Raw genomic sequence first — 26551 nt, 5'->3', positions numbered from 1 at the left:
ACAGTAAAGAAAACATCACAAGATTGTCATAACCCAACTAAATTATTTTTAAAGAGCTTAAAACAGTGGCTAGCTCATGAAGATGCTATATAAATGTTAAATAAGTCAAATATTTAAGGTGTTGGAGCCTCCCTAAATCAAAAATCTCCACAATCCTTAGTCCTGTTGTCAGATCCAGTTGTATTTCCCAGTGAAAGAGGACCAATTGAACTAAAGTTACCAATATTCAGTTGCATCTCTTCATTGCTTATTTGAACTTGATTCTTATCCCCTTTCAGTAAGGGTGATTTAGCCCTTTAATACTTTAATGAGACCTATTATTATATATAATACATATAATTTTAATCAGCTACTTTGTCTATACTTCAGTTCTTAAAGATTATCAGTCTTTTGAGACCATTGAACAGATTAATTGGAAATTAAAAACCATACAAAAAAATCCGTTTGAAAATAGAATAAGCAGATTTACCTGGCAGGCATCGACACTTCCTTCCAGAAACCCAGCGCACAACATCCCAGGTGTGATCGCACCGTCATATACCACTCTCCTGTTGCAGGTCTTGTTATCAATAATCTTCACTAATCCCTTTTGGAGTATATTAGGACTTGTTCCTAGGGGAAAAATTATATAACTTTTTCTAAAGTCAATATTAATCTCCCTGGCTAGGTTATTAGTAGCTAACCCTGTGTACAATTTCAAAATCAATGTAAAGCATATGTTTTATCTAAACTTGTATTTGTGTGCTTTCTTATCGACAAGGAAATAATGCTATGAACACACCCAGCTACTGTTAAAAATGACCATATTTAGAAATACTAAGTGTGGCCATCTATGTTGATGGAATTTTTTTACTTTTGAATTGTTTTGGAAGTTTATATTTATTACACATATACTTTAGAAAACAAAATGAAAAACTCATACTCCAGAAATATACATTTTGTGATCATTTTCAGATTTTCTGCTATTTGTTACTATAATCCTATCTTGGAATTTGGGGTTTATTTTTTCTGCTTTTAAATGCATTTATGAACACAAACACAACACGCTTACATTATTAGGCTCATGTAAATGCACACGTTTGAATGGTCTTTGCTCAAGTATTGCTTTGTCACAGAAGGCCATTCATTTTACCCCATCAAAAATGTCCAATCTTCTGTGGTGCTTGCTTTTTCTACGGTACTTACCTACAGAAAATATGCTGTGTAATCTTATTTATTATATCTCATGATTATTGTCTGTCTTCTTTTGCCAAGAATGTGAGCTTTGTAAGTGCAGGAAACATTTACCTATTTTAGTTTCTAATATATCTAAATGACTCAGGAAAGTACTTGGAATCAAGGTTGTGATCTAAATAAACATTTATTGAATGAGTAAACGAATAAATGAAATGGAGGTGAATGAATTGCTTATTCAAGTAATAAGCAATTCATTCAAATATTACATTTCTGTAAAAACTGCTATTGTTAAGGGAAGTGAAATTACATACAAAAATGCTATGAAATTGTATTTTCTACATGAATGTCATTGAGGTTGGTTTTTTCATCTCCTTTAAAATGACCTAGAGAGAGTACTTCTCAGGTTTAGCTGTGCTTCTGAGTATTTTTTTAAAACTCCTAAAACCCAAACCATATAATGATAGAAGTTTAGGAACTCACCGTCAGACTGTAATGTCCCCCATCCAGTGACCACCACATCAGAATTGGGTGGGAATGCATAAGACGTTTCTGGAAGACATGCTCTTCGGATATTGCTTGTATATAGTACTGGTGAGGACAGACGCACGACAGCAATGTCATTGTTGTGTGAGGGGTAGTGGTAGTTTTCATGAACTATAATATCCTTGACACTCCGCTGTATTTGTGGATCACTTAAAAGGAGCCCGAAACTAACATTCCATTGTTTGGGATCCCTGGCCCTAAAGAAAATAGGTTTATTTATTGAAAGTCCTATATATTAGAGTTGTAGGAATTAATATCTTATACTTGCAAAAATAAATAGATAAATTTTGAATTCCATAGGGCATATAAATATACAAAGGCAAAGCTGTATGTAAGAAAAAAAGTTAAAATAATGATAGCATGAATAGATTTTGAATAATAAGCTCTAATCTAAAAGGTAGCTCATAGAAACTACATTTTTTTTTGTACAGAAAAGACTCAGGAGGATTTAGAAAGATAAATATAACAATACAAGATAAACAAAATTTAATAAATAGTGTGCAAGGATATGAGACAGAGTAAATTTATGGAAATTAAGGATATAGTCAAAATTCTCTTTTATAATCATTAAAAACTATAAATAGAAAGATAATTCTGATTTTTGCTATTGCTTGTTAATCAAGGGTTGTATTCAATACATTAAGCACTGAAAAATAGTGCTTCTGGGACACTTTAAAACTCTCAAGTCTGAGAGGAATTTTTGTTTGTATATAAAACCAGTAAGTGTTATGTAAAGTCAACAGAAATTGGTGAAACGAACCATCAAAAAAAAGGGTAAAAAACTTTTAGGTATAAAAAAGCAAACTTTTGGTATAATAATATATCCTTTAAAGAAATAATCATTTCAAATAGAGATATACATGGAAGGTTGCAGAAGGGACTAAAATACTTATAAACTGAGCGACTGAACTGAACTGAACTGAAGTAAATTAGACCTAATGCAATAGATGAGAAAGAAACAGAAGATTTGTATTCAATTGGGCTTTATAGTTTCCTTATGAAATTGAATTAATTTATGAAATTCGAATTAATTTCCTTATGAAATTGATTCACCTTAGTGACTCTCAACTGAGAGCTATTTTGTCTTCCAAGAGACATTTGCTAATGTCTGGAGAGGTTTTTGGTTGTCAGTCTGGAGGGGATGCTACCGACATTAGGTGTCTAGAGGACAGGGATGCTCCTAAGCATTCTATAATGCACAGGATAGCCCCCCACAACAGAGAATTATTTGGTCCAAAATGTGTCGCTGTTGATAACATTGCTCAGTCTGAATATATCTTTTTTTTAAAAAAAACAACAACTGATAATTCACTGAGTAATTTTGGGCTATATCTCACAATAGTGGACAGTTGGAAGCATAGTTATATGACTGTATTCTTGAAAGATACCTATCAGACTTTTAGGTACTTGAGTGAATTTGAGAACTTTATGTGGTCCAGAGCTTACTTTACGAAACAGTGAGCAGCAGTGAGAAGCCAGCTGTTACTAATCAGAGTGGCTCCACATCGGTGGACGTTTTTCTGTTGAAGACTAGCTTGCCAGGGCCATTCTCCCTCCTCAGCATCCATGCCCCCGGCTATCTTGTTGCCAGAGCGAGTAATTTTGCGATGTCCACAACCTGCCCCAAAATGGAGTCATTAGCACATAATATCGATACCACTTATGCATGCATTCTTAAACAATCTACCTTTCTACAAATAAGTCACTATTAACTTTTAATTGAGAAAAAACACAGTCTTGGAGATGTTAATCCTAATTTACTGGTGTCATGAGATTTCCTGAAAATTCATTCAAAACAGATGGACATCTTTCTCCCCATCCTCATCCCCTTTGTGTGTGTGTATGTCCTTCCTATGACCTCCTGAAAGAGTAGGTGGAATTAAATGATTAAATTTGGAATAACTGTAAAACAAACTACAAAGTTGCATGGAAAAATGTGTGCTTTTCAAATTTGTGAACAGTTGTTTAAAGCAATGATTGCTAGGAAGCATTCATAAGAAAATGTGAATGAATGTGAATGTGAATGAGATACTGATGAGAGAGTAGACATAAATGTGTTTTACTTGGATAAAAGGAATAATACATGAAGAGAATTAACCCTTTCCCCAAAGCTATATACTTTCCAGTATCAAGACTGTGCTTTAGCGTCAATTTAGGTCCAGAGAAACTGCTAGACTCTTAAGTCTTTAAAGCAAATCTTCAGTAATAGTATAAACTTCACTATTATCCTACCCGTCTGATCCTGTCTCTGATTCTCTTGTCTTACTCCACTTAAAGCACTGAGCTTGTCCCTTAACAATTTATGGTACCTTTTGCTAAAGATTCTCAGCCTCATTAATAAATATTTCTAGAGTGAAAGAACCATGCCTTTAAAAATTATACATATATATATGTATGTATATATCTCCAGAACCTAATGGAGAGAACTCATCACATAAAAGAAGCTCAAACAAGTTCTCAAATGCAATGTTGTGAAGTAATTAGCCTCCAACTAATAAAAATAAATGAAAAAAAAAAAAAAAAGAAATGAAGTCTATATAGTGTAATTCATGAGACATCTTAAGATAAAAATATTTGACTACAAAACCCTTTTGTATATAAGGTTTGTTCATAAGAATTTGGAGAGTAAATAAAACTTGCCAAAATCAATGCAGTGGTCATTGATTAAAGAAGTGGTTCAATTGGTGTCAGTTTTACATGCTCCTCCCATCCCCAGAAGTAATTTGGCAATATCTGGAAACATTTTTGGTTGCTATAACTGGAAGGAGGGCAGTGTTTGGCTACTGCTATCTAGTGGGTAGAGGCCAGGAATGCTGCTAAAAATCCTGTAATGCATGGAACTGTCCTTGAAACAAAAGATTCTCTAGCCCAAAATATTAGTAGTTAAGATAGAAAAACTCTGAATTAGATAAAGGTATTTGTATCAAGAGTGGGAATATTTAAATTTATTGGAAGTGTTAGATGGTCAATTGTTTCATAGAGATGTTATGCATTATATGTGACAAGATGTATCTTGAGATATTCTTTCCTGAGTGTGGAAAGGATTAGAAACACAGAGGAGGGACATGTAGACTTTTAAAAGGCCTTCACTAGCCTCTTGAAATCTTTAAGCTTATATATTGCTTCTGATTCTAGATTGTTCTCTTCGATGAGACACAAACTTCAGTTTGTTAAGGTATCCTCTTCACAAGCATCACTGAGTTGAAGTAGGACATTTGTGGTTGTTATTTTTGAAGGAGAGAATCCTCATACTGACTCATTGAGTATGACTCTTTTTTCTTACCCTCTTTCTTTCCACTCCCTTACCATGGACGCTACTGAGGATAAAGCAAATAATGCAGAACCTAAAACTATAAGGGTTCCTCCGGATCCTCCCTTCTGTTTGAACAACTCCTAAAGGAAGTTGGCTTTTACTCAACGTCTTTCAGAGGAATGTGAAAACAAAGATGCTCTCTGGGCTAGTAGAACCTCCCCTGGGTGACTCTACTTCCCTGTTTCTGCTCTTACTCAGAATTTTAATCTAATTTACATCCACGTACCAATTTTCATTCCAAGATTTTACTTATTCATAATTGCTTCTGTTAAGCTTTTGGATGCCACCTCTGCAGTATTATCTTGTTATTATCTTTGCAAAATCTTACCTGGCACCTTAGAGCTTTTGTTCTGTCTAAAAAAGTCTTATGGCAAATTTCAAGGATTTAAAGAATACAATAAAGGCTCTCTGGGTGATAGTTTCAGAAACATCAGATAATCTACCAAGCTCTAACAGCCTCTCTACCCTTCTAACTTCTACTCCATCACTTTTTACTACACTTACTTTTTTTTTTTAATTGAAGTATAGTTGATTTGCAATGCTGTGTTAATTTTTGCTATATAGCACAGTGATTCAGTTATACATATACATAGATTTACATATATATATCCTTTTTCCATTATGATTGATCACATGATATTGAATATAGTTCCCTGAGCTATACAATAGGACACTGCTGTTTATCCTATTACTGCACTTTAATATGTCACTTTATGTCACATGCCACTCTATTCTCTTTTCAACCCTGTTTGATTTTTCTTGCTTCTCCCTTCTCCCCTTTTATTTAAAGTCGAGTTAAAATCTCAGATAAACTAAATCAAATTCGGATATTGACATAGATGGTTGTTTAATGTTCTAGTCGGGGGGATGCACAGATTGGCTGATCTCTTTCTTATCACTGCTTTCATTCCTATGTTGAGTACTTCTCTCTACCAACCTGACAGATTCCTAATTTTGGATTTTGGTCATATCAGTACTGAAGTTTTGAATAGGAATAATTGAGCTTTAAATATCTTATTAGTTGCTAAATGGTTGTTTCATCAAAATATATCACAGAGGAAGGCAATCTAATACAGATTTGTGTTTAAATATTACCCAGGTTGCTCAGGAATGACCACGCTGTGACTGAAGGATAGCCATTGGGGTTGGTGTCACCTCGCTCTGGAGGGCGATTCCTCTAATCCAGCTGCTACAGTCAACCTCAGGTAAGAGGAGTGCTTCTCCCCGACACTGTGCTCCAGGTTCTAGTAACCTTGGGGATCACATTTCTTAAAGCGTCTAGCAGAAGAGTGGGAGCAAAAGGTCTTAGCCAGCAAGGAGCTGCTTGTATGTAAGGCAGCTGACTTCTCAGCACACTAATGGACTTGGCTTCCAGGATCAGAATTCCACAGGAGCTCTTAGGCCTGAAGTTTTCATTGGCAGAATAGAAAATGCAAATAGCTGACATCTTTTGAGTGTTCACTAGGAGCGTGTACTCTTTTTAACTACTGACTTGTACCTCCCCTTATCATCACAATACCTTGGAACTGAAGGTCTGAGAAGTTAAGTAACCCGTGTAAATTATTCCAGTTAGGAAGTGGCAGAACTGGGGCTCAAAACTAATGTGTAGCTACGTTTAGATTCTGAGTTTTTAATGATCACTGTTTAGATCCCCTCTGCCAGTATGGCATGAGGTGATGTGTTCCTCGTTTTAAATCCATGGTATCAGTCAATGTAAGACCATCTACAATCACCTTCATACAGTTTTTAAAAGAAGGCTTCCCATTGCCCCTTTATGCATACCACATTAACTCTTAAGTGAAACTTCTTTCTTTTTTTGCCATCTACGAAATTTGTTACTAGAAAATAACTCTTTATTAATGAACTTACATGTATGGAGAAGATTTTCTGCCATTGGCATTGCAATATCTAAAGGTCAAGGGAGAAGAAAACGGACATAGTTAGATTTATGAACACATTTAAAAAATATTAATATTAACTATTTTGTTTTGGAGAACACATTCTACAGACATAATAATTTTAGTCAGTCTTGACTATGTAATTTCTATGTTCATAGGTTAGCATAGAGAGTAATAAAATCTTAGTATTTATTATTCTGCTTCTAAAAAGACTCTCAAGTCCCCCATTACAATTTATTTGAGAAAGAAGTCTGGGTCCTCAAAAATACTAAAATATATGAAAGATGGTTATCTTGAATACAAATCACATCTTGAATACAAATCACCAAATACTAAATACATTCAACACTTTTTTTTTGGTGCCACTTTGAATGCTCTTGGCCCAATTATTCCGGCCACAGTATGGTAACCAGTTCCACGCAGATTTGCATCTGCTCATCTCAGGAGTAACAAATGACTTTCCCAAGCCAGTGCCTAGGACTTTTCAGTTTCTGCTAGAAGGAAACCACTGGACATTCCCAGATGGACAATAGGAGAGAGGGGCAGTAACTCTGTTAGAGTCAGAATAGGATGAAAGCTGATGCAAAAATGTTTCCCCCCTTAGTCACAGGGGAAATAAAATTCATAACGTCCAGTGAGATGAAGCCAGGGTTGCTGCTAGTAATGGTCAGCTTCCTCTCCCCATTTTACTCTTTCTGTCCTTTATTCTTTCTCAAATCAATTACTGCATGCAAGTCTCTGTCTCAGGCTCTTCTTTTTGAGAAGGCAGGTTATGACACCAAAGTAACTAAATAACAGAAAAAATAATGCTTGCAACCAGGAAAGAGTGATATGTTGTTACATTTAGTGAATTTTTTGGTGTTACATGCATTTTGCTGTATTTTGCTCATTTAGAGATCAATACATTTTGTATAGTAAGTTTCCATTATTCACAACATTCAGTTAAGTGTGCCTTTCCACTTCTCATTCATTTTGGATAAAAATATATTTTAACAACAATTTCCTACTCATTCCTAGATATCTAGGGAATACTCTAGAGTAAGATTTACTCCAGATAGTTTTGTTATGCCTCTCCAATTCCTGCAGAATTGCAAACCTGTTTAATTCATGTGCAAACTGTGTGAGGAGAGGATGAGTAAATGAATTACAATTATGTCCCAAGTTTCAGATGCAGAGAACTGTAAACCTATGAGGCATTTCTTCTTAAGAGTTGCTCTTCAAAAAGAAATCACCAGGTGTTCTATGAGTTAAATAGTATAATGCCAATGCAGGTTCATTTTTTATTACGCTCTTGATTTCTATAAATCCAGAGGGAGTATCCAGTTATATATGCCAATGACAATTACACTCTTATATTAGGTTGCACAATAAATAAGGGAGACAAAAGAATTCTTTACCAGAAAGTCAACCGGATGGACAAAAAGGCAGGAGCAATTCAGCAGTTAGATGGACTATGAGTAAGTATGAGCCACACCTACTTAAACAGGTGGCATAGCTCCATTTAATCCTTTATGACTGCTTTCCAGAAACGAATTTTTATTCAACATTATACTTGTGCAGTTTGATTTTGAGCTTTATGTGATTGGTAAAATATATCAAGCAGTATTAATATTTCGGGAAATAATTAAACTCCTATAATTTTTATTCAACATTATACTTGTGCAGTTTGATTTTGAGCTTTATGTGATTGGTAAAATATATCAAACAGTATTAATATTTTGGGAAATAATTAAACTCCCATAATTCAATTGAAAAATGTTTATTCCTGCATCTTAAGAATTAATTGTTTAGAAATCCTAATTTATTGACAGACTTTCTTTGAGATTTTCTTTATTGATGCATGACTTTCTAAAAAGAAGAAATGTCTTTAAATTAGAACTTACTTTTAATATCTGTATTATTTTAGAGCTTAAAATAACAAGTATATCTTGGGTAGGTGGAAGACAGGATGATGAATCGGGAAATGACTGGAGTCATTGTTTTTGTCTGAGTCACTGCTATGGCTGTTTGTGTTTCTATCCTAACCCCGTGAGCCCCTGGCTCAACACTTGAGGGCTGGAACTCCTATGGATTTACCTCTGAATCAGGGAGTCAGTGCTGTAACCTAGGATAATCTGTTTACAATGTATCACATAAAGGAAATGACAAAAACAGTGGCATTGCCCTTGCTAAGGGGGAGATTCCAGCAAAGAATAATATGACAAAGCAGCTTTAAAAAGCAGCTCAGCTAATTTTAGCAAAATTGGTCTTCTCCCGTGGGTCAGGAATCAAAGAAGAGACGTGGACCCTGCCCTCAATGAACTTGGAGTGCTGTGGAAGAGATATACAATTAAATAGATGATATCATGTGATAAGTACTATGTTAGATGTATGCATAGAAAATTGGATGCACCTGGCATAGAGGGATGATGGGGAGAATGGGAACAGTTGACAACAAACATTCTTTTGGGGAGGAGTCAAAGAATTAATTTTACTGGAGCAAAATAGGCATAATTCACTTACTACTGAAGATTAGATTAGGATCTCCTGGAGAAGAGAATGGCTACCCACTCCAGTAGTCTTGCCTGGAGAATTCCATGGACAGAGGAGCCCGGTGGGTTATAGCCCATGGGTCACAAAGAGGTGGACATGACTGAACAACTAACAATTTTACTTTTTCACTTTCATAAGTGCTCTCTAAATGGACTTTTGGATCTGTAGTGTTGCAAATCCATGAAATGTTACAAATCCATGACTATTATTTCATATTTGGTGTCTTTTTGAGGTTAGGAAGTAAGAAATGCAACTTTGGATGCACTGGTAAGAATGAGGACTCTAAAAGTCTGCTATCCAGTGAATATTTTATTTCTTAAGAAAGAAGTCTGAAGCATAATAATAATGAAAACTGAGCTATATGGTTCCAATAAGGAAGAATTTTACAGTAGCAGTGGACACATTCATAATATAAATTTTACATATACCATGGGCTTTAACTCCACTTAGGTGAATTTATGGGGCTTTCCTGGTGGCTCAGATGGTAAAGAATCCACCTACAATGTGGGAGACCTGGGTTTGATCCCTGGGTTGGGAAGATCCCCTGTAGGAGGGCATGGCAACCCACCATTCTTGCCTGGAGAATCTCCATGGACAGAGGAGCCTGTGGACTGCAGTCCATGGGGTTGCAAAGAGTGGTACATGATTGAGTGACTAAGCAGGAATCCAGGTAAAGTTATTACTTTACATGAATCCAATGTTAAATTAATTGATTAACCCTACTTTTCAGATAGTTTTCCTAGGGTTACAACAGTAAAAATATAGAGGAGGTCAGCTGAATTATCTTACAAAGTGTGTTTTATGAGCTATTTAAAAATATTCATGTAGTAAATTTCTGAAAACCTGTAAACATACAGGGTCTTACTGAGCAAGATAATGCTACAAATAAAATTGTTTTTTAACACAGAAATGATCATTTCCTACCATGTAAGTTTATTCGCAATATATTCACCAAAAAAGTTACCCTGGAACATTAATATGACTGATCTACATTGAAAGACAAAGGAACAGAGCATGGACCTGGATTGTGGTTGAACAAAATCTGAATCCCCCATTCACTCATTGCAGGTTTTGAATAGTCACTTGGCTGCATATTTAGCCTCAATAAGTCCTTTTCTTTATGCTTCTAATAGACTGAAAATTATCTCTGTGGTTTGATATTATATATCATTTGTAATACTATCAAAGTGGTGTAGATTAGTTATTCACAGTACAGGTCTTCGATATGTTTGCCATTCTGACTCTGAAGATAAAATTTAAAACTATTTTATTTATATTTAAATGATTATTTATAAATCAATTAAATAACCAGATGTATACACAGGTGGTAGTTTGAAAGGTAGAACTATTCATTGAAGGAAATATGAAAGATAAGGAGCATCTATTTTTATTTGGATATTACAAATGCTTCTCCAATGACTTTGTTGGTTTTGTTTTGGAAGCAGTAAAAAAGATTGCCGTAATGAGGAGAGGACAGTACATGTACTGAAAAGTATCTTTAGACAATTATGTTGATGTAGGACTCAGTGGATAATGTTGGACAGGAAGCTAACATTTAAGATGAGCATTTTCAGTTTGGAGAGTTTCTAGTCTGGCTCTCCCACATACCTACACACTTGGTGGAGTTTGCATTTTGATGCTACAGCTCTCATGTTGCGTCCCACAGAGAATGACTTTGTGGATTTCTTTCATTTCATGCCCATTTATTTCTTTAAGACTCATCTTAAGATGTAGCTTCTCCATGAAGCTTTCCTTCTTATCTCCCTCTTCTCAAATAATTCCTTAGCTTCATATTGCCTTGCCAATTTGGATATAGTAGTTTTTGATTCAAAATAACCATCACCTGGTAATATTCACTTGTTCATTCTGAACAAACTAAATTTTTTCTCTGAAACTTATTTCTTGTTTTAAGTATATCTTTCCTAAAGTAAAAATTCTTCTGGAAACTGTATATACTAAAAAAATACAGAGAAATAATATTCAGGCAGTGATTAATAGATTCAATTACAACTATGACAGAATTTATAGACTTATTTTATGCATTACTTATGAGTAAATCCATGACAATTACATGGTTTTTGAAGTTGAACAAGTGAGCTGTCATTATAGACAAACCACAACTATTTTTTTCTTACTCATAACATGTAGGACTCGTGTGTTTCTTTGGAAATTCTATATAGGAGACAAAAACTGCACAGAGTATAAAGATACTCTATTTTACAAGAATAGAAAAATTGGTTTTGGAGAAATTTATGAAATTTTTAAGTTTCTTTGTGGCCTGAATTGACAGACTTGAGAAAGATTTTTCTTTTTTTTAAAAAAAGAGTTTTAATATTTTTAATACCTTATCTTGTCCCTTATTGATTTTATCTCACATTATGAGCTTTAATAAAGGCTCTTCAATGCATATTTTATCAGAAACAGAAATCAATTTGAGGGGAAGAAAACATTAAAACTGGCATTTGGCATATGGTACTTTCATCTATTTAATGTAGGAATTAAAGATTCATATGCAACTTATCAGTAATAAAAAAGAAAAAATCAAACTGGCTTTGCACATAATTTTAGTACCTTCACAATCTTACATAAAGTGTTTATGAATATCAAAAGGTTTCGGGCTTCTGGAACAGAAGATAAAATATTATTATGTTTTAGTAGGAGTAATCCATTATGCTAGTTTGAAAAGATGTCCAAATTTTTCAAAGACATTTAAAAAAATGTCTTTTTTTATCAAGACTTTTTATGAATGTCTTTTTATAAAAGACTTTTTATGAATCAAAACTCATAATAAGACTCATTTAAATAATATTTGTTATACAGCAACTCAGAGATCTAGGAACATGAGAGATAGGAGCCAAACTCATCAGTGCAATTAAAAAAATGATCATTTTGTTATAATAGTGCATTCAGATGCAGATGCAATAAACTACACTTATGTACTCTGGTACCCAATTTCTACCAAAGGTAATACCTTGCAAAGATGTTGTAAAGGTTAACATCTTCAAAACTATACTACAATATCATAGCCAGGATATTGACATTGATGGTGCTAAATTACAGAACATTTCCATCACCACAAGAATTCGTCACATTGCTCTTTTATAGCCACACCTGTTTTCTCCCACTCTACTCCTTTCTTAGTTCCTGGCAAACACTAATTTGTTTCCCCTTCTGTAATTTTGTCACTTCAAGGATGTCATATATTCATATAAATAGAAACATACAGGATGTAACCTTTTGGACTGGCTTCTTTAAGTATTCAATTTCTTTTTTTGTTGTTGAGAAGTATTTCATGTCATGATGTACCTGAGTTTATTTGACCATTATTTGTTGAAGGATGCCTAGGTTGTTTCAGATTTTGGCTATTAGGAATAAAGCTCCTATAAACATTCATGCATAAATTTTTGTTTGAACGCAACTCACTATTTGTCTGAGATAATGACAAGGATTGCCACTGCTGGGTTATATGGTAGTTGCATGCTTGCTTTTTTTGAGAAAGTACCAAAGAGTTTTCCAGAGTGAATGTACCATTTTACATTCCCACAGGCATTGTATGAGTGATTCAGGTTCTCCTCATTCTTGCTAGAATTTGCTTTTGTCATTATTTTAAAAAATTTAGCCAGCTCATAAGTGTGTAGCAATATCTCATTGCAATTTTAAGTTGTATTTCCTTAATTGCTAACAATATTGAGCATCTGTTCATGTCTTTATTTGCCATCTATATATTCCTTTTGGTCAAATGTATCTTCATGTCTTTTCTCCATTTTCTAAATGGATTGTTTGTTTTCTCACTGAGTCTTGATAGTTCTTTTTATATTCTAGACTCTAGTCATTTGATGTGTAGGTGCAAATATTTTTTTCCAAGTGTGTAGTTTGTCTTTTCCTCCTCTTAACAGGTTACATTACACAGAGAAAAAGTTGAACATTGATGAAGTCCAATTCATTAGTTTTTCTTCTTATGAAACATGCTTTTGGTGTCAAGTCTGAAGAACTCTATCTAGCCCTAGATGCCAAAGATGCCCTCCCATATTTTTTCCTAAAAAATATGATCTTGTATATCACTTTGGAGACAGTTGCTATCTAATTGAGTCTTTTAATATGTAAAGATGATTTCTCCTGTACCCTTGGAAGTTTGGGGACTGCTGGCCTCTTTGGTCCCAATTTCAGGATATATAAAACACATCCGGGAGTCTCACCATGTTGTTGAGCCCTGAGGTCACTAGCCAGTCTGGGCTCTTCTTATATCTGTTTTATTTGTAATACTTAGGGGTCTAAACTGTATTTAGTGAGAGAAATATGGAAAAGTGTATCCACTCCATCTTCTTAGAAGGTAACATTATGTATCCTTTATTAAATATTTATAAACCTTTTTTCTTCTACCTTTTCATCTGTTCTCGATGAAGTTGTCATCTCACTGATTACTCAGACTTAAAACTTGGATGTTGTATTCCATTCCTTTCACTGTTATGTCTCATATCCAGCCTTAAGTTCTGTCAATTCTATAAATATAATCTCTTGACATGTTTATTATTTCTAATATTATTTTTACTATTATATTTCAGGTTTTTAATTCTTCACACTTGGACAGTTGTAATTCTTTCCTAACTGATCTCTTTGCTTAAAGACTCTCCCCACTAGTCCATCTTACACAATATTATCAGATAAAAAATTTAGAAAAGAGAACTTTGACTACATGTCTTTCATGATTTAATGGATTTTAATAGACCGTTTATAACTACCAAAGCACAAGCTCTTTAACCTAAAACTAATCACTTTTAATGTATACTATATTATAACACACTCAAGCTGTAATGTGGAATTCTGTGGCTTCAAAGGCTTAAGTTCCTGGGAAATGAAAGGCAGCCAGGACAGACTTGAAAAGAGATTGGAGAGTTGCTCGCGCTATATACACAGTTGGACTCTTAGGAGTATGTAAGGCAAGTGGGATTTCCAAAAGCCCATAATAAATCTGAGTTTATTTGGGCTTGATGATAGCTTACAGTGCTCTCTGGCAGTCTCTACTAGTTAGAGTTCTCTAGAGGAGCATATATATTATGAGGTACTGACTCACAGGCAATTATGGAGGCTGAGAAATCCCACAATATGCCATTTGCTAGCTGGAGACCAAGAGAGTGCTGTCATTCCAGTCAAAGGTCTGAGAAATGCACTGTCAGTTTGAGGGCAGGAGAAAACCAATGTTCCAGTTCAATCAGCCATGCAAAGAGAGAGAATTCACTCTTCCTCTATCCATTTGCTCTGTTTAGGCCCTCAATGGATTGGATTATGCTCGTCTATATTGGGGAGGGCAATGAGTCAGTCCACCAATTCAAATGCTGATGTCTTCTGAAAACATCCTCACAGAAGCCAGGAATAATGTTTAAACAGATATCTGGGCACGTGGAATGGCACAGTCAAGTTGGCACAAAATTTACCATCATATAGCCTCAGATGAATAATGCCAGACTTTAGCCAGGAGGGTAGTGTCTGGTTTGCAGATGTTAAAAGCCATGGGTACAAGGATTGTGTGCTCAATTGTGCCTGACTCTTTGTGACCCCATGGACTATAGCTTGCCAGGTTGATCTGTCCATGAAACTTTCTAGGCAAAAATACTGGAGTGGGTTGTCATTTCCTTCTCCAGGGGATCTTCCAAACCTAGGGATCAAACCCATGACTTTTGTGTCTCCTGGGCAGATTCTTCTACTACTGTGTCAGCTGGGAAGCCATGAGTACAAGATTCCAGTAATTTTATGGGGAGGTGACGAGAGCTAAGACACCAGTCCAATGGCTAAGTTTCTAAGAGAAACTTCAGCTTGAGAATGAAAATGTAAAAACTCTAAATTGCTAAAATAGAAAATGTTGTACAATACAGAATAGAGAAGCAGATTGGGAATTCAGTCACAAGAGTATCAAGGGAAAGATATGATGCAGATAGCATAGGGCAGGAATTCAGGATTCATCTCAGGTATACTGGATCTAAATTGGCAAGATGAATTTAGAACTTCACTAAAAAATCTGTGGGGTCTGGTCAGCTAATAGGATGCCACTTTTGATCTAGAGTGGCAGTCATTCTAGTTAATCTAACAGGTAGTTCAGGCGAGTAACTGAATTGGCTCACTAGATATAGTGTTTTAGCATTAATCATTTAAACTTAGTGTTAACTATCAAAAATAACTATTGTAAATTATATTTTTTCCTTTTTAAAGATTAGAAAATAAGGATGATTCATTTGGAAGATCATTCTTAATTCATGGATAATTTTGTGGCAGTGTCTTTTGTGGGCCCTATTGATAGTGAGTCTTTTAATGAAATGACTATTAATAAGTTTTAAATTCTTTTAAATATCTGGACAATGTCTAATAGTTGTATCATTCAATAATATATATTTCAAACTTGCATTTGTAAAATAACTTGAATATTATTTGAAACAAATTCCTGGCTTTATTGAAAGACATTTTGAATTGCCAACAGGAATAGTGCTCCATGTCTCTTGGTAAACCTGGAAACATATTCTCTGCAATAAAGTCAACAAGCAGGAAACAAGGGTATCAGAGAAGTCAAAAGCTATATCAAAAGATACATCAAAATATCAAAGAAAATATATAAAAAGATATATCAAAAATATCAGCTCACTAAAGCTTATATAACTGAACAAGGAAGCTCAAGACACCTTTACTGAAAGGTTATCTCATTTTTCCAGTTTTGATATAGAAATTACTATAAAATATTTTAAGATATTTGAAATGAATTTGAAGAAGGGAGGAGAAAGAACAGAGAAAATAATAGTGACAGCAAGAATTCGACTTGACATTGAAGTATGAAAATGAATAAATATGAGAGCTCAGAACTGCAATATTGGGCTTTATTTGGTGAAGGCATTAATTTCTCTTCATTCCCTAAAAGCTCTGAGGGCACTACAATATCCACTCTAAATTAGTGGATGTCCATAGTAATGTCAAAGAAGAGGTGGTAGGTTTGAGAAAGATTTTTGTAAAAATATAATTTTAAAGAGAATTTTTATGTTTGTTAAAAAGATGAAATATAAATTCTTCAGGAAATTTACCTATTTAGAAAGACGTATTTTAAAGAATTGTCTGTGGTCAAGGTCTTATACTACTGAGATTATTTTAAGAGATACTTTGCAGATGAAACATGTTTGTGGAGCTGAAGATGGGTTCTTGGTTGAGAAAGGACACTGTGGGGGGCAGCATACTTTGAAAAAATGTACTCTAGAATTTAAGAATTATTGGATAAAGTTTCTTGAAATGTGTTACAAATGAACCTATGCAGCATCTCAGGATCAAGCCACATGAAAAAGGTGTGTTCTACAAACATGATTTATATCTAAGCATTAGCCAGTTACTCACAAATGAGTGCAAGACCAGAGTTTCATTCTTCTTGTAAAACCTTTAATAGTGGGTCAGGATGATCATCCTTGTGTATGAATTTATATTAGTTCTACATAATTTGAGTTTTTACTTTAACCAATTATGATTTAGCATAAGTACTTAAAATATTTTTCATGCTTAATCAGTAGATGGTTAAGTATAGCAGTATGTACAAGGCATTTTTCTGGAGGAAATAATAATTGCTTTTTAAAACAAGTTACAGTCATATCCTTAAGTATGCCCATTAAGTACGCCCTTAAGTATGCCCGTCAAAAAGTCATGAGCATTCACTTTATAAGGCATTTTATTAAAAACCTCACTTCAGCTTATGAGGCTATTTTTTTGTTTTTACAAAAAATGATTTTGATTTTTCCTTCCAGAGTTTCCAGGAGAGAAACACAATATGGTCATCCTTGCAGTTGTATAGTTGGTGCATCTAGCATTATGTTTTCTTCTTAGCTCTTGACTTAATAGTTTACGGCAGTGATAGTCAAGTGCATCATATTGTGAGGTCGACTTGCTGGGTGATATATCACTTGCAATGCTTTACTTGTTTTTTCTTTCTTTGCATTAAAATTTTAATTACATGAGTATAAGTCAAATTGCCAACTTCCAAGGATCATCGAAAAAGCAAGAGAGTTCCAGAAAAATATCTATTTCTGCTTTATTGACTATGCCAAAGCCTTTGACTGTGTGGATCACAGTAAACTGTGGAAAATTCTGAAAGAGATGGGAATACCAGACCACCTGACCAGTCTCTTGAGAAACCGATATGCAGGTTGGGAAGCAACAGGTTGAACTGGACATGGAACAACAGACTGGTTCCACATAGGAAAAGGAGTATGTCAAGGCTGTAATATTGTCACCCTGATTATTTAACTTATATGCAGAGTACATCATGAGAAACACTGGGCTGGAAGAAGCACAAGCTGGAATCAAGATTGCTGGGAGAAATATCAATAACCTCAGATATGCAGATGACACCACCCTTACGGCAGAGAGTGAAGAGGAACTAAAAAGCCTCTTGATGAAAGTGAAAGAGGAGAGTGAAAAATGTTGGCTTAAAGCTCAACATTCAGAAAAATAAGATCATGGCATCTGGTCCCATTACTTCATGGGAAATAGATGGAGAAACAGTGGAAACAGTGTCAGACTTTATTTTTTTGGGCTCCAAAATCACTGCAGATGGTGATTGCAGCCATGAAATTAAAAGACGCTTACTCCTTGGAAGGAAAGTTATGATCAACCTAGATAGCATATTAAAAAGCAGAGACATCGCTTTGCCAACAAAGGTCTGTCTAGTCAAGGCTATGGTTTTTCCAGTAGTCATATATGGATGTGAGAGTTGGACTGTGAAGAAAGCTGAGCGCTGAAAAATTGATGCTTTTGAACTGTGGTGTTGGAGAAGACTCTTGAGAGTCCCTTGGATTGCAAGGAGATCCAACCAGTCCATCCTAGAGGAGATCAGCCCTGGGTGTTCATTGGAAGGACTGATGCTGAAGCTGAAACTCCAATACTTGGCCACCTCATGTGAAGAGTTGACTCATTGGAAAAGACCCTGATGCTAGGAGGGATTGGGGGCAGGAGGAGAAGGGGACGACAGAGGATGAGATGGTTGGATGGTATGACCGACTCGATGGACATGAGTTTAAGTAAACTCCGGGAGTTTGTGATGGACAGGGAGGCCTGGCTGTGATTCACAGGATCGCAAAAAGTCGAACGCGACTGAATGACTGAACTGAACTGAACTGAAATATCATATGTATGCTCTGTTTTGATTCTTAAGCTATGAAATAACAAGATCATGTAACCATAACCTTATAATTTATAAAGGACATTATAAAAGAAAAATTGTGTTAACCAATTATAACTATTGAGGTTATCATCTCTGTGTTTAAAAGAATGTAATATTGTTTAAGCATAACGCATAAGTGAATATAAATTTAGGGGTTTGGGAATGCTTAAAGTCTTTTTTTTTTTTTTTTTTTTTTATAACGAAGAATATTTTAATTCTTATCCTTAGGGACTATAAACATTAGCATGATTTGGAAATGAGACTGTACCAAACACCGGCCAGAGAAGAATCGTCCAGTCTACGGCTTCTCTTTCATCTGGTCACTCAGAAATATAATATTATCAGCTATAATTGTTGTTGCTTGTCGTCTCACATTATTTTTATCCGTATATTCACCATAGTCTACTTTCCCTTCCACAAAAATTCGAGACCCCTTTTTCACATACTGATACGCCACGTCTCTGAGGCCCGGTCGGAACACTGAAATTCTATGCCATGTTGTCTTTTGACTGACATCACCCATTTGGTAGGTTTCATTTTCCCCTGATCGCCACATCTCATTTGTTGCTAGGGAAAATATTGTGACTGGGTTTTTTCCTTCTACCTGTCTCATGACAGGGTCCTGACCTACACGACCAAGCAACTGCACGCGATTCAGAGATCTCTCGAGAACCAAACTGCTAGCTACTTCAGACTCATGTCTTACAAACTGGCGAAGCACCTGTACTACAGGTCTTCGAAACATGGCTTCTACTCTCTTTTCTTCCAATCTAATCTTTAGTCTTTTCCGCTTAAATGTGCGGGTGCCCTTGCTCAAAGCTGACGCTCCCAAGCGACAACGTAAAGAGCCTGGGAGGTGCGACGATAGCAGAGGCCTCCGCGCGAAAAGAGGAGGTCTACACGCCGACAAAGCAACTCCTCCCGGGCCGCGAACAGCCGTACGCACACCTAACGCAAGACTCTGGCCTTCCCTGGGAATGCTTAAAGTCTTTTACCACTGAACCCACCTGAGAGATTTTTCAGAAAACTATATGTTGTTTTCTAGGTTTTATGCTCACTGGTCAATTTGAAAAATCCTCTGATCTAGTAAGTTTATAATTGATGGAGAAAATGTTGATCTCTCACTGAAGAATACACATAAATACTGACTGTTAGTACCTAGGACAGTAGTTGCAAGCGTCATTTTCTTGGAATTCATGAGTGAGTGGGAAATTAAATTACATATTATGCTCACAGTTCTTAGCAACTAAGGCATTCTTTACATCTTAAATCTGGGGATAACAATGTTTGCTAGAGCATATAGTGCCAACCTTGTCATCAGCCTTTCTCAATTGGGATTCTGGAAGGGGATTAAGCTCAAAAATCCTAGGTGGCTTTTGTTTTGATGAAACTTTTATGCACCTAAAATATAATCCAGATGATTCAGAGTTTATGCATATCGTTATTCTACATGTACTCTTCTAAGCTTAATAATATAGGAACACTGGAAACTATTCAGCAATTCATTGTAGCTTAGAGCACTGGTCAGTGATGCCTTTTTCCTCTATGTTAGCTGCTTGTATGAAAATGAAATCCACAACCTTGACATGCTTAGTGGGTGCTAAGCAACCCAACTAAGCAGGCAGCAATAAGGTCAGGTTATTCAATAAGATGCTATGACAGCAACCTTGGCACCTAAATAAGCTTTCATAAATCCCTAAACCAGAGACCAATTTATGTGGTGACCAGTGAGTATTCATAATCTCTTTAAGTAAGAACTGTCTTGAATGTGAGCTTTGTGTTAAATCACTTCATTGTGATTTTGGAGGCCTAGCCCAGTTAGCTTCTGAGTTTGATCCTGCACCTGTGAGCGCCCAGTCAGTTTCATGAGACATCTAGCTTCTGAGGAGAGGTGATGGAGTAGAGAGAGGGGTTTCTAGGCAACAGGTGGAGGCTAAGACAGTACCAAAGCACCACATGTACTTAAGTGTATTGTGCTTACCAGTCACTACTCTTCAGAAACTTGTAGGATGCACTGTTCTAAATAAAACTACAGAGAAGAGCCATAAACCTAGAAAATACCTTCAGCAAGTTCATTTTTCTGGGATCCTATGTAATGTTTTTAAAGTCTGGAGGAATACCAGGAATATAATGCTGTTTCTTTACTACGTGAGCTCATGCTTTTAGCAGATGAGTTTCCAAAAATATATCCTTGGTGGTGAATTCTCTATAAATTGGAGAAATGCTTTATTTCTCTGTGGGTTTTTTTTTTTTTTTTTGAGGTCATCAGAGGTTGGTTAAGCTATGTGAAAAGGAAGGCTCTACAACAGAGCATCTAATATAACCTGAGGAGAGTCACATTTCAACAACATGACGGTTTTTTATCCAGGAGAAGCATGTTCAGGTTTTGCTTTTTGATCCTTTTGCTATTCCAGACAAATGAACACTTGGAGTAGATTTTTTTCCACAAACACTTAGTCCTTCCTGTAGGCTGGGATACTTTTTTCCCCTTGATCATATTAGTTGTAGCGGAGAACTGAAAGCCTAGCTTAGATGTGCCAGGCATTGGCTGTACTTTCATCAAGACCAGAGAAACACTGATCATCCTGGGAACGGAGAATGTGTGTCCCTGTCTTTTAGAAGCTGTCTTCCACAATATTGTCACATGCTCAAGAATAAGAATTAGATTATATATAGGAGTGAAAGAAATGAAGTCCATTAAAGGCCTATCAAGGAATAAATTTGCTGTTAAGGAGATTTAAACTCAATTTCTGGAATTTGAGAGTCTAGATTCTTGAGACATCCAAAAGAACTTATGGAGAAATCATGACCCACAGAACAAGCCATAAGAGTTCGAGTTTCAGATTGCCTTGTTTTGCAAAGAAAACTTGGGACCCAATGTGACTCTCCTTGGGTACTATTAGATGCTCTGTCATAGAGTCTTCCTTCTCATGTAGCTTATCCAACCTTTGATGATCTCAAAAACAAAACCACAAAGAAATAAAGCAGGTCTCTAGCTTATAGAAAATTCACCACCAAGAATATATATTTGGAAACTCATGTGCTAAAAACATGAGCTCACATAGTAAAGAAACAGTACTATTTGGCACCCTGACATTTGGCTCCATGCAAAGAAAACTTAGGACCCACATTTGGGACCATGATAATTGGGACTACGACAGTTTTTTTTTTTTTAAATCTATTGTTAAGTAAAGTTTGATTTCAAGAACACAGGAATGATATTATATTAAAACTGATTAACATAAACCTTAATTACTTTAACAGTGGTTAAAAGTAATAACCATTATCTATTAAATGATAATTAAAGAGAGCAGTATTGGTTTCAATTGCACAACAAAGCACCACACTCAAATTAAAAGATGAAAATTTTTCTGGCCGGTACATAGAAAGACTTACCTGAAAATCTGAATGAAGAATAATCTATGCATAAAGACCCAGTTTCGCCCTTTAGCTTCTGACGTAAAATGGTTTCGATCTTATCTCGAAATTTTGCAGAAGTATTTGTATAATAAGATTTAAACTTAAGCACGGTGTGTATTATCACTTTTCCTTTGGCTCGGCTGCAAAACAGAAAAAGACAAAGAAATTATACTTTATTACGGAATCTCTCATTTTTAGTGGAGTTATTCTATTCTTTGGTTAGCAGAGTTCCAGGCAGTTTTCCAGTTCCTTTAAAGGGAGTGAAAATGGCACTTTTTTGGCATGGTGAACAGTAAAGAAAGAGTGATTTAGACTCATGGGAACTGACTTTGTATTCTAGATCTATCGTTTGCCAGTTCATTGATTATAGCAAGGAGTACTGTACTCCATACTGTTCATCTCTATGATGTGTGCATGCTCGGTCGTTCAGTTGTGTCTGCCTCTTTGTCATCCCATGGACTGTAGCCTGCCTGGCTCCACTGTCCAGGGAATTTTCCAGGCAAGAGTACTGGAGTGAGTTGCTGTTTCCTTCTCCATCTCTCTAATGATGATGATAATTTCATTTACTGGGTTATTGTAAACACCACATAAGATAATGTATATGGAGGTGTTTTGAAAATCTCAGAATGTTATGGGACAATTATTTACTAACATAAATGTATCTATGTTTCATAAATGCACTATGGACCTTGTAGGAAGAGCCAATAGCAAATAATGAAATGAAATGTAGCAGGTAAAGATGAGAGAATCATTTATAGTTTTGTTTTTTTATCTTTATTGGTGGAGGCACAATTGCAAGACTGGGTCAAGTTCTCTTCCTGTGAATATGTGAGAAGCTTACTTTTCTTTGGGCAAAGCCAATCACAAACACAGATGGTCTGAGGTCTCTTTCTCACCCCAGCCTTTAAAAACCCTATGGTGCTTTGTTTCAGGGAAGTTAAAACAGTTCTGGCTTCTCTTCTCTGTTGCAAAAAACTTGAACATTGTCTTCCCTGTCTGTTCAGTTTTGTCTGGTGTAATTTGTGCTTTGACAGCCCTGTGATGGGAACAATTTTGGCATGTTTATTGGAGGAATAACAGCAGATCTGCGTGGATATCAAGTGTTATATGAGGATGAGGGTACGAGATGAAGTCAGAGAGAAGCCAGGTCATATCAGGTAAGATGATGTATATTTTTGAGATATTAGCTACTCCGGTGTCAGACATTCTGTTCCTGGTTCTCTTAGCTTATCCATTCTTTCTTGTATTGAAATCATCACCTCATTTTAAATTTGCTCTTTGGCTTTGTACCTTCAAATGAAAATCAACTCCATTTAACCTGATACTCTCCATGAGCTGGATCTCTTTGTTCTGGTTTAATAATTTTCCAGCAGACTTTGAATATATTTTTTACATTTGAAACTGCTAGTGGTTTTGAAGACCAAGATTTAACCTTTTGATTATATACTATACAAAGATATTCTGTTAAATATAAGATAGGAAGGCAAAGGAAAACTTTATTTTTTGTGCATTTCAGGCTGTTTTACATACCTTACTTGGACAACATGGGATTTGACATACTGTCTTCTCAGTCTGGATCCATGAAATGTTTCATTTATCTGTTAAAAGTAAAATGAATGGTAACTTATTTTTAAATTTTCATTGTGGAGAACTTCAAATATATGTGAAAGTATAGAAAGAAAAATGAACCTGACATACCCATCAGTCAACTTCACCAAATATCAATAAATGACCAAATCAGTTTAATTTTACTACTACCCACATCCTAGGAATTAAACAATTACTTAATATCATAAAAAATACGTAGTGTTCAAATTTCTCTGGATCTCATTTAAAGAAGAGATGCAATGTGTGTTAAACATGTATTTTTTAAAAAATTACCTTTATACTGGCTCAACTAATTCACAAATATTCTTAAATCAATAAATTGTGTGACAAAGTGAGGCAAAAATATTTTCTTCCTTCCTAACAGTATGAAAGGAAAGAATATTTTTCTCTTATTTTGGAGAAGTAAATTCAAAGGTTCACCTGATAGAGTTTATCTTCCATATTCAGATTTCTTGTGAACACCAATGCTACCAAACAGAAGTGTTCCCAGAAGAAGGAAATGTTTCTAATTTATTTTTGTACTTTGGAAGCTCTTTCTTCACATCTGGACTGCAAACCATTTTCCCTGATCTTTCAGTTATGTGCTACTGATGGCTTCAAAGCAGTATACATGGAAATCTCTCAGAAAAATTTTATGTAAGAGTCATTTTCTCATCTGTTCTGGATTTAACCTAGTGGATAATTTATTACAACAGGGTCTTCACAGAGTACAAAATTTGCACTGTCCATAGCTTTTTTTTCCCCCCATAATCATCCTCAATTATATTTTATTTATTTATTTATTTATTTATTTTTCCATTTATTTGTATTAGTTGGAGGCTAATTACTATATTTTATTTCGGCAAAGATAGTCCTTCAAAAACAATCACTTATTATTGGAATTGCAGAGATTTAATATATCTTTTTTCTCTGGCTCCAAAGTAATTGGAAGTATTCATTTATTCAATAATATCTATTGAAATAAAAGTACAAATTAATTAGATAGATCCATACTTTCTAGGAGATTCAATGAAGGAGAGAGATAATAAGCTTACAAAGAAATAAATATATAAATATGATGACTTGAGATAGTGTTAGGTGATATTGAAAATGCAAAATAACATAATGGAGTGATTCAGGGGCTACTATTTGAATGATAAAATAAGATCGTTTTTAAGACATTGGATTGAGACCTGAAAGATGCAAAGTTGATAAGCAAGGGGAGAAGAATATTCTGGATGGCGTGAACAGCAGGTGATATAATCCCAGATACAAATGAGATTAGTATTTGAGGGAGAGAAATAAAGTTGCTGTGACTCAAGTAAGAGTGAGTCAGGGAGAGTGTAAGCTGAGGTTGCCCTGGAAAATAGCAATGCCATTACAGAGAACCTATTGGGATAAATTTGGATTTGGTAATAAATTCGGATGTTATTCCTAAATATAATGAATGGAGGAATCCTGACAACACTGTAACTAAACTATCCTGTACTTTTCTTCAATTCTCTATTCCAATCTGCCACTCCGGGGAAGGGGGGCGGGCAGGTGGGATTGGGTTTTTATAGAAGTCCTACAAATAGGAAGGTGATGAGAAACTTTGCTTTCCATGAGTCAGGGAAGAACCTAGAGAATCATCTGAGAGTCCTGTGCAAGGACAGAATCATAACAGGCCCTGGGAAGATCTTGGCTGACAGAGGTTTGTGAATATCCAGGGATAATTTTGAAACTGGACCGTGAGAGTGAGTTTCCATGGACCAACAGAGGTCAAGAAGCAACTGCGAAGGGGGCTGAAGCTTTTTTGCTCCTGATGCTGGGAGAGTACTGGGTAGGAAGTGGGAAGCTGGAAGACTTCCTCCTGCCCTTGGTGAGGCAGGAGGCCTGCTGCCCCAACTTCAGCCTACAGGATTTAAGAACACCTCACCTTCTATTTTGTAGGATTGTCTTCAACAACAAGGCAGTGACCTGAATACACCAACAAGGAAAAATGATAACACAAATAAGGAAACCCAGAAGCCAGAGAAAGGAAATAACAGATTAGGTGCTCATCAAAACAGAACTTCTGGAGGAAACAGCAACCTAAACCACAATGACAAAAAAAGCACACATGCCAACATTCAGGTAGGTTAAAAAAAAGACAATGTAGTATTAAGAAGCACACTTTTCAAGTTAAAATATTTAGTAAGTCAATTTTAAAAGATGAAAAGATGAGTGTCATTCTTGAGATACAAATACGTGGCCTATAAGGCCAAAAATGATATATACTCTACTTTAAAATAGTAAAATTTAAAAAGAAGAAAACAAAGAGAAACAAAACAAAACACTTAGATCATGATTCCAAAAGCAGATATGAATAATAGAATCTTGAAGAGAGAAAAAATAATAGTAATACAAGTAGTAGGACAAAGAGGTTCTGAATTAAAGAAAGATCAAAATCTACATATTCAAAGAGATAGACTGAGTTTCAGGCAGATTAGATATATCAGAGGAATATTTTCAAATTTCAGATACAAAGAAACACTTCTACCAACTTCCATGTTGAAACTATGTTGTTGGCCAAAATCTTGGCTTATCTGCCCACTGAAGCTGAGTAAAAAAATATGGAGGCAGGGTTTGTAGGAAATAGAAAAGTGGCTTTAATTCTCAGCTGGCCGAGAGGGGAATACAGTAAGCTCATGCCTCAACAACTGTGCCCCCCTCCATGGGGAGTGTAGGGGCTTATATCAGTCAGGAGGCTCACAGTCAGGAGTCAGTGATGAGGAACAAATGTGTTAGAATCTTGTCAAAAACAGTCATAGGCTCATGTCAGTAACCCCGTAATTGAATCTGGCAGTTCACTGGCTCTGTGGCCTACTTTCTGATATATAACTGCAAGAGGAAGGGTGTTGTAAGGGTAAAAAGCAGATA

General features: G+C 35.6%; 2 protein-coding genes across 2 annotated transcripts in view; both read right to left on the bottom strand.

Annotated features, from left to right (window-relative positions):
- LOC136152756 (transmembrane protease serine 11C-like) overlaps positions 1–26551 on the bottom strand; it is a 42939-nt gene that overhangs the window by 6124 nt on the left and 10264 nt on the right. Inside the window, exons 2-7 of the mRNA XM_065914134.1 lie at positions 23594–23661; positions 22040–22203; positions 6902–6940; positions 3166–3337; positions 1657–1916; positions 470–612 (exon numbers count right to left, since the gene is read on the bottom strand). Coding sequence (XP_065770206.1) covers positions 470–612; positions 1657–1916; positions 3166–3337; positions 6902–6940; positions 22040–22203; positions 23594–23661 — 846 coding nt within the window. The remainder of the gene's footprint in view (positions 1–469; positions 613–1656; positions 1917–3165; positions 3338–6901; positions 6941–22039; positions 22204–23593; positions 23662–26551) is intronic.
- LOC136152844 (single-stranded DNA-binding protein, mitochondrial) lies at positions 18826–19607 on the bottom strand. The gene has a single exon (XM_065914300.1). It carries the CDS (start codon positions 19386–19388, stop codon positions 18942–18944), a length of 447 nt encoding a protein of 148 aa, XP_065770372.1. The 5' UTR covers positions 19389–19607; the 3' UTR covers positions 18826–18941.

The sequence above is a fragment of the Muntiacus reevesi genome, chromosome 22 (assembly GCF_963930625.1).
Source record: "Muntiacus reevesi chromosome 22, mMunRee1.1, whole genome shotgun sequence".
NCBI lineage: Eukaryota > Metazoa > Chordata > Mammalia > Artiodactyla > Cervidae > Muntiacus > Muntiacus reevesi.
The sequence above is the reverse complement of the archived record's forward strand: the minus strand, read 5'-3'. Positions and strand labels throughout refer to the sequence as shown.

Excerpts from the sequence above, each read along its gene's own strand:
- LOC136152844 (XM_065914300.1), bottom strand. The coding sequence starts at position 19,388 with ATGTTTCGAAGACCTGTAGTACAGGTGCTTCGCCAGTTTGTAAGACAT.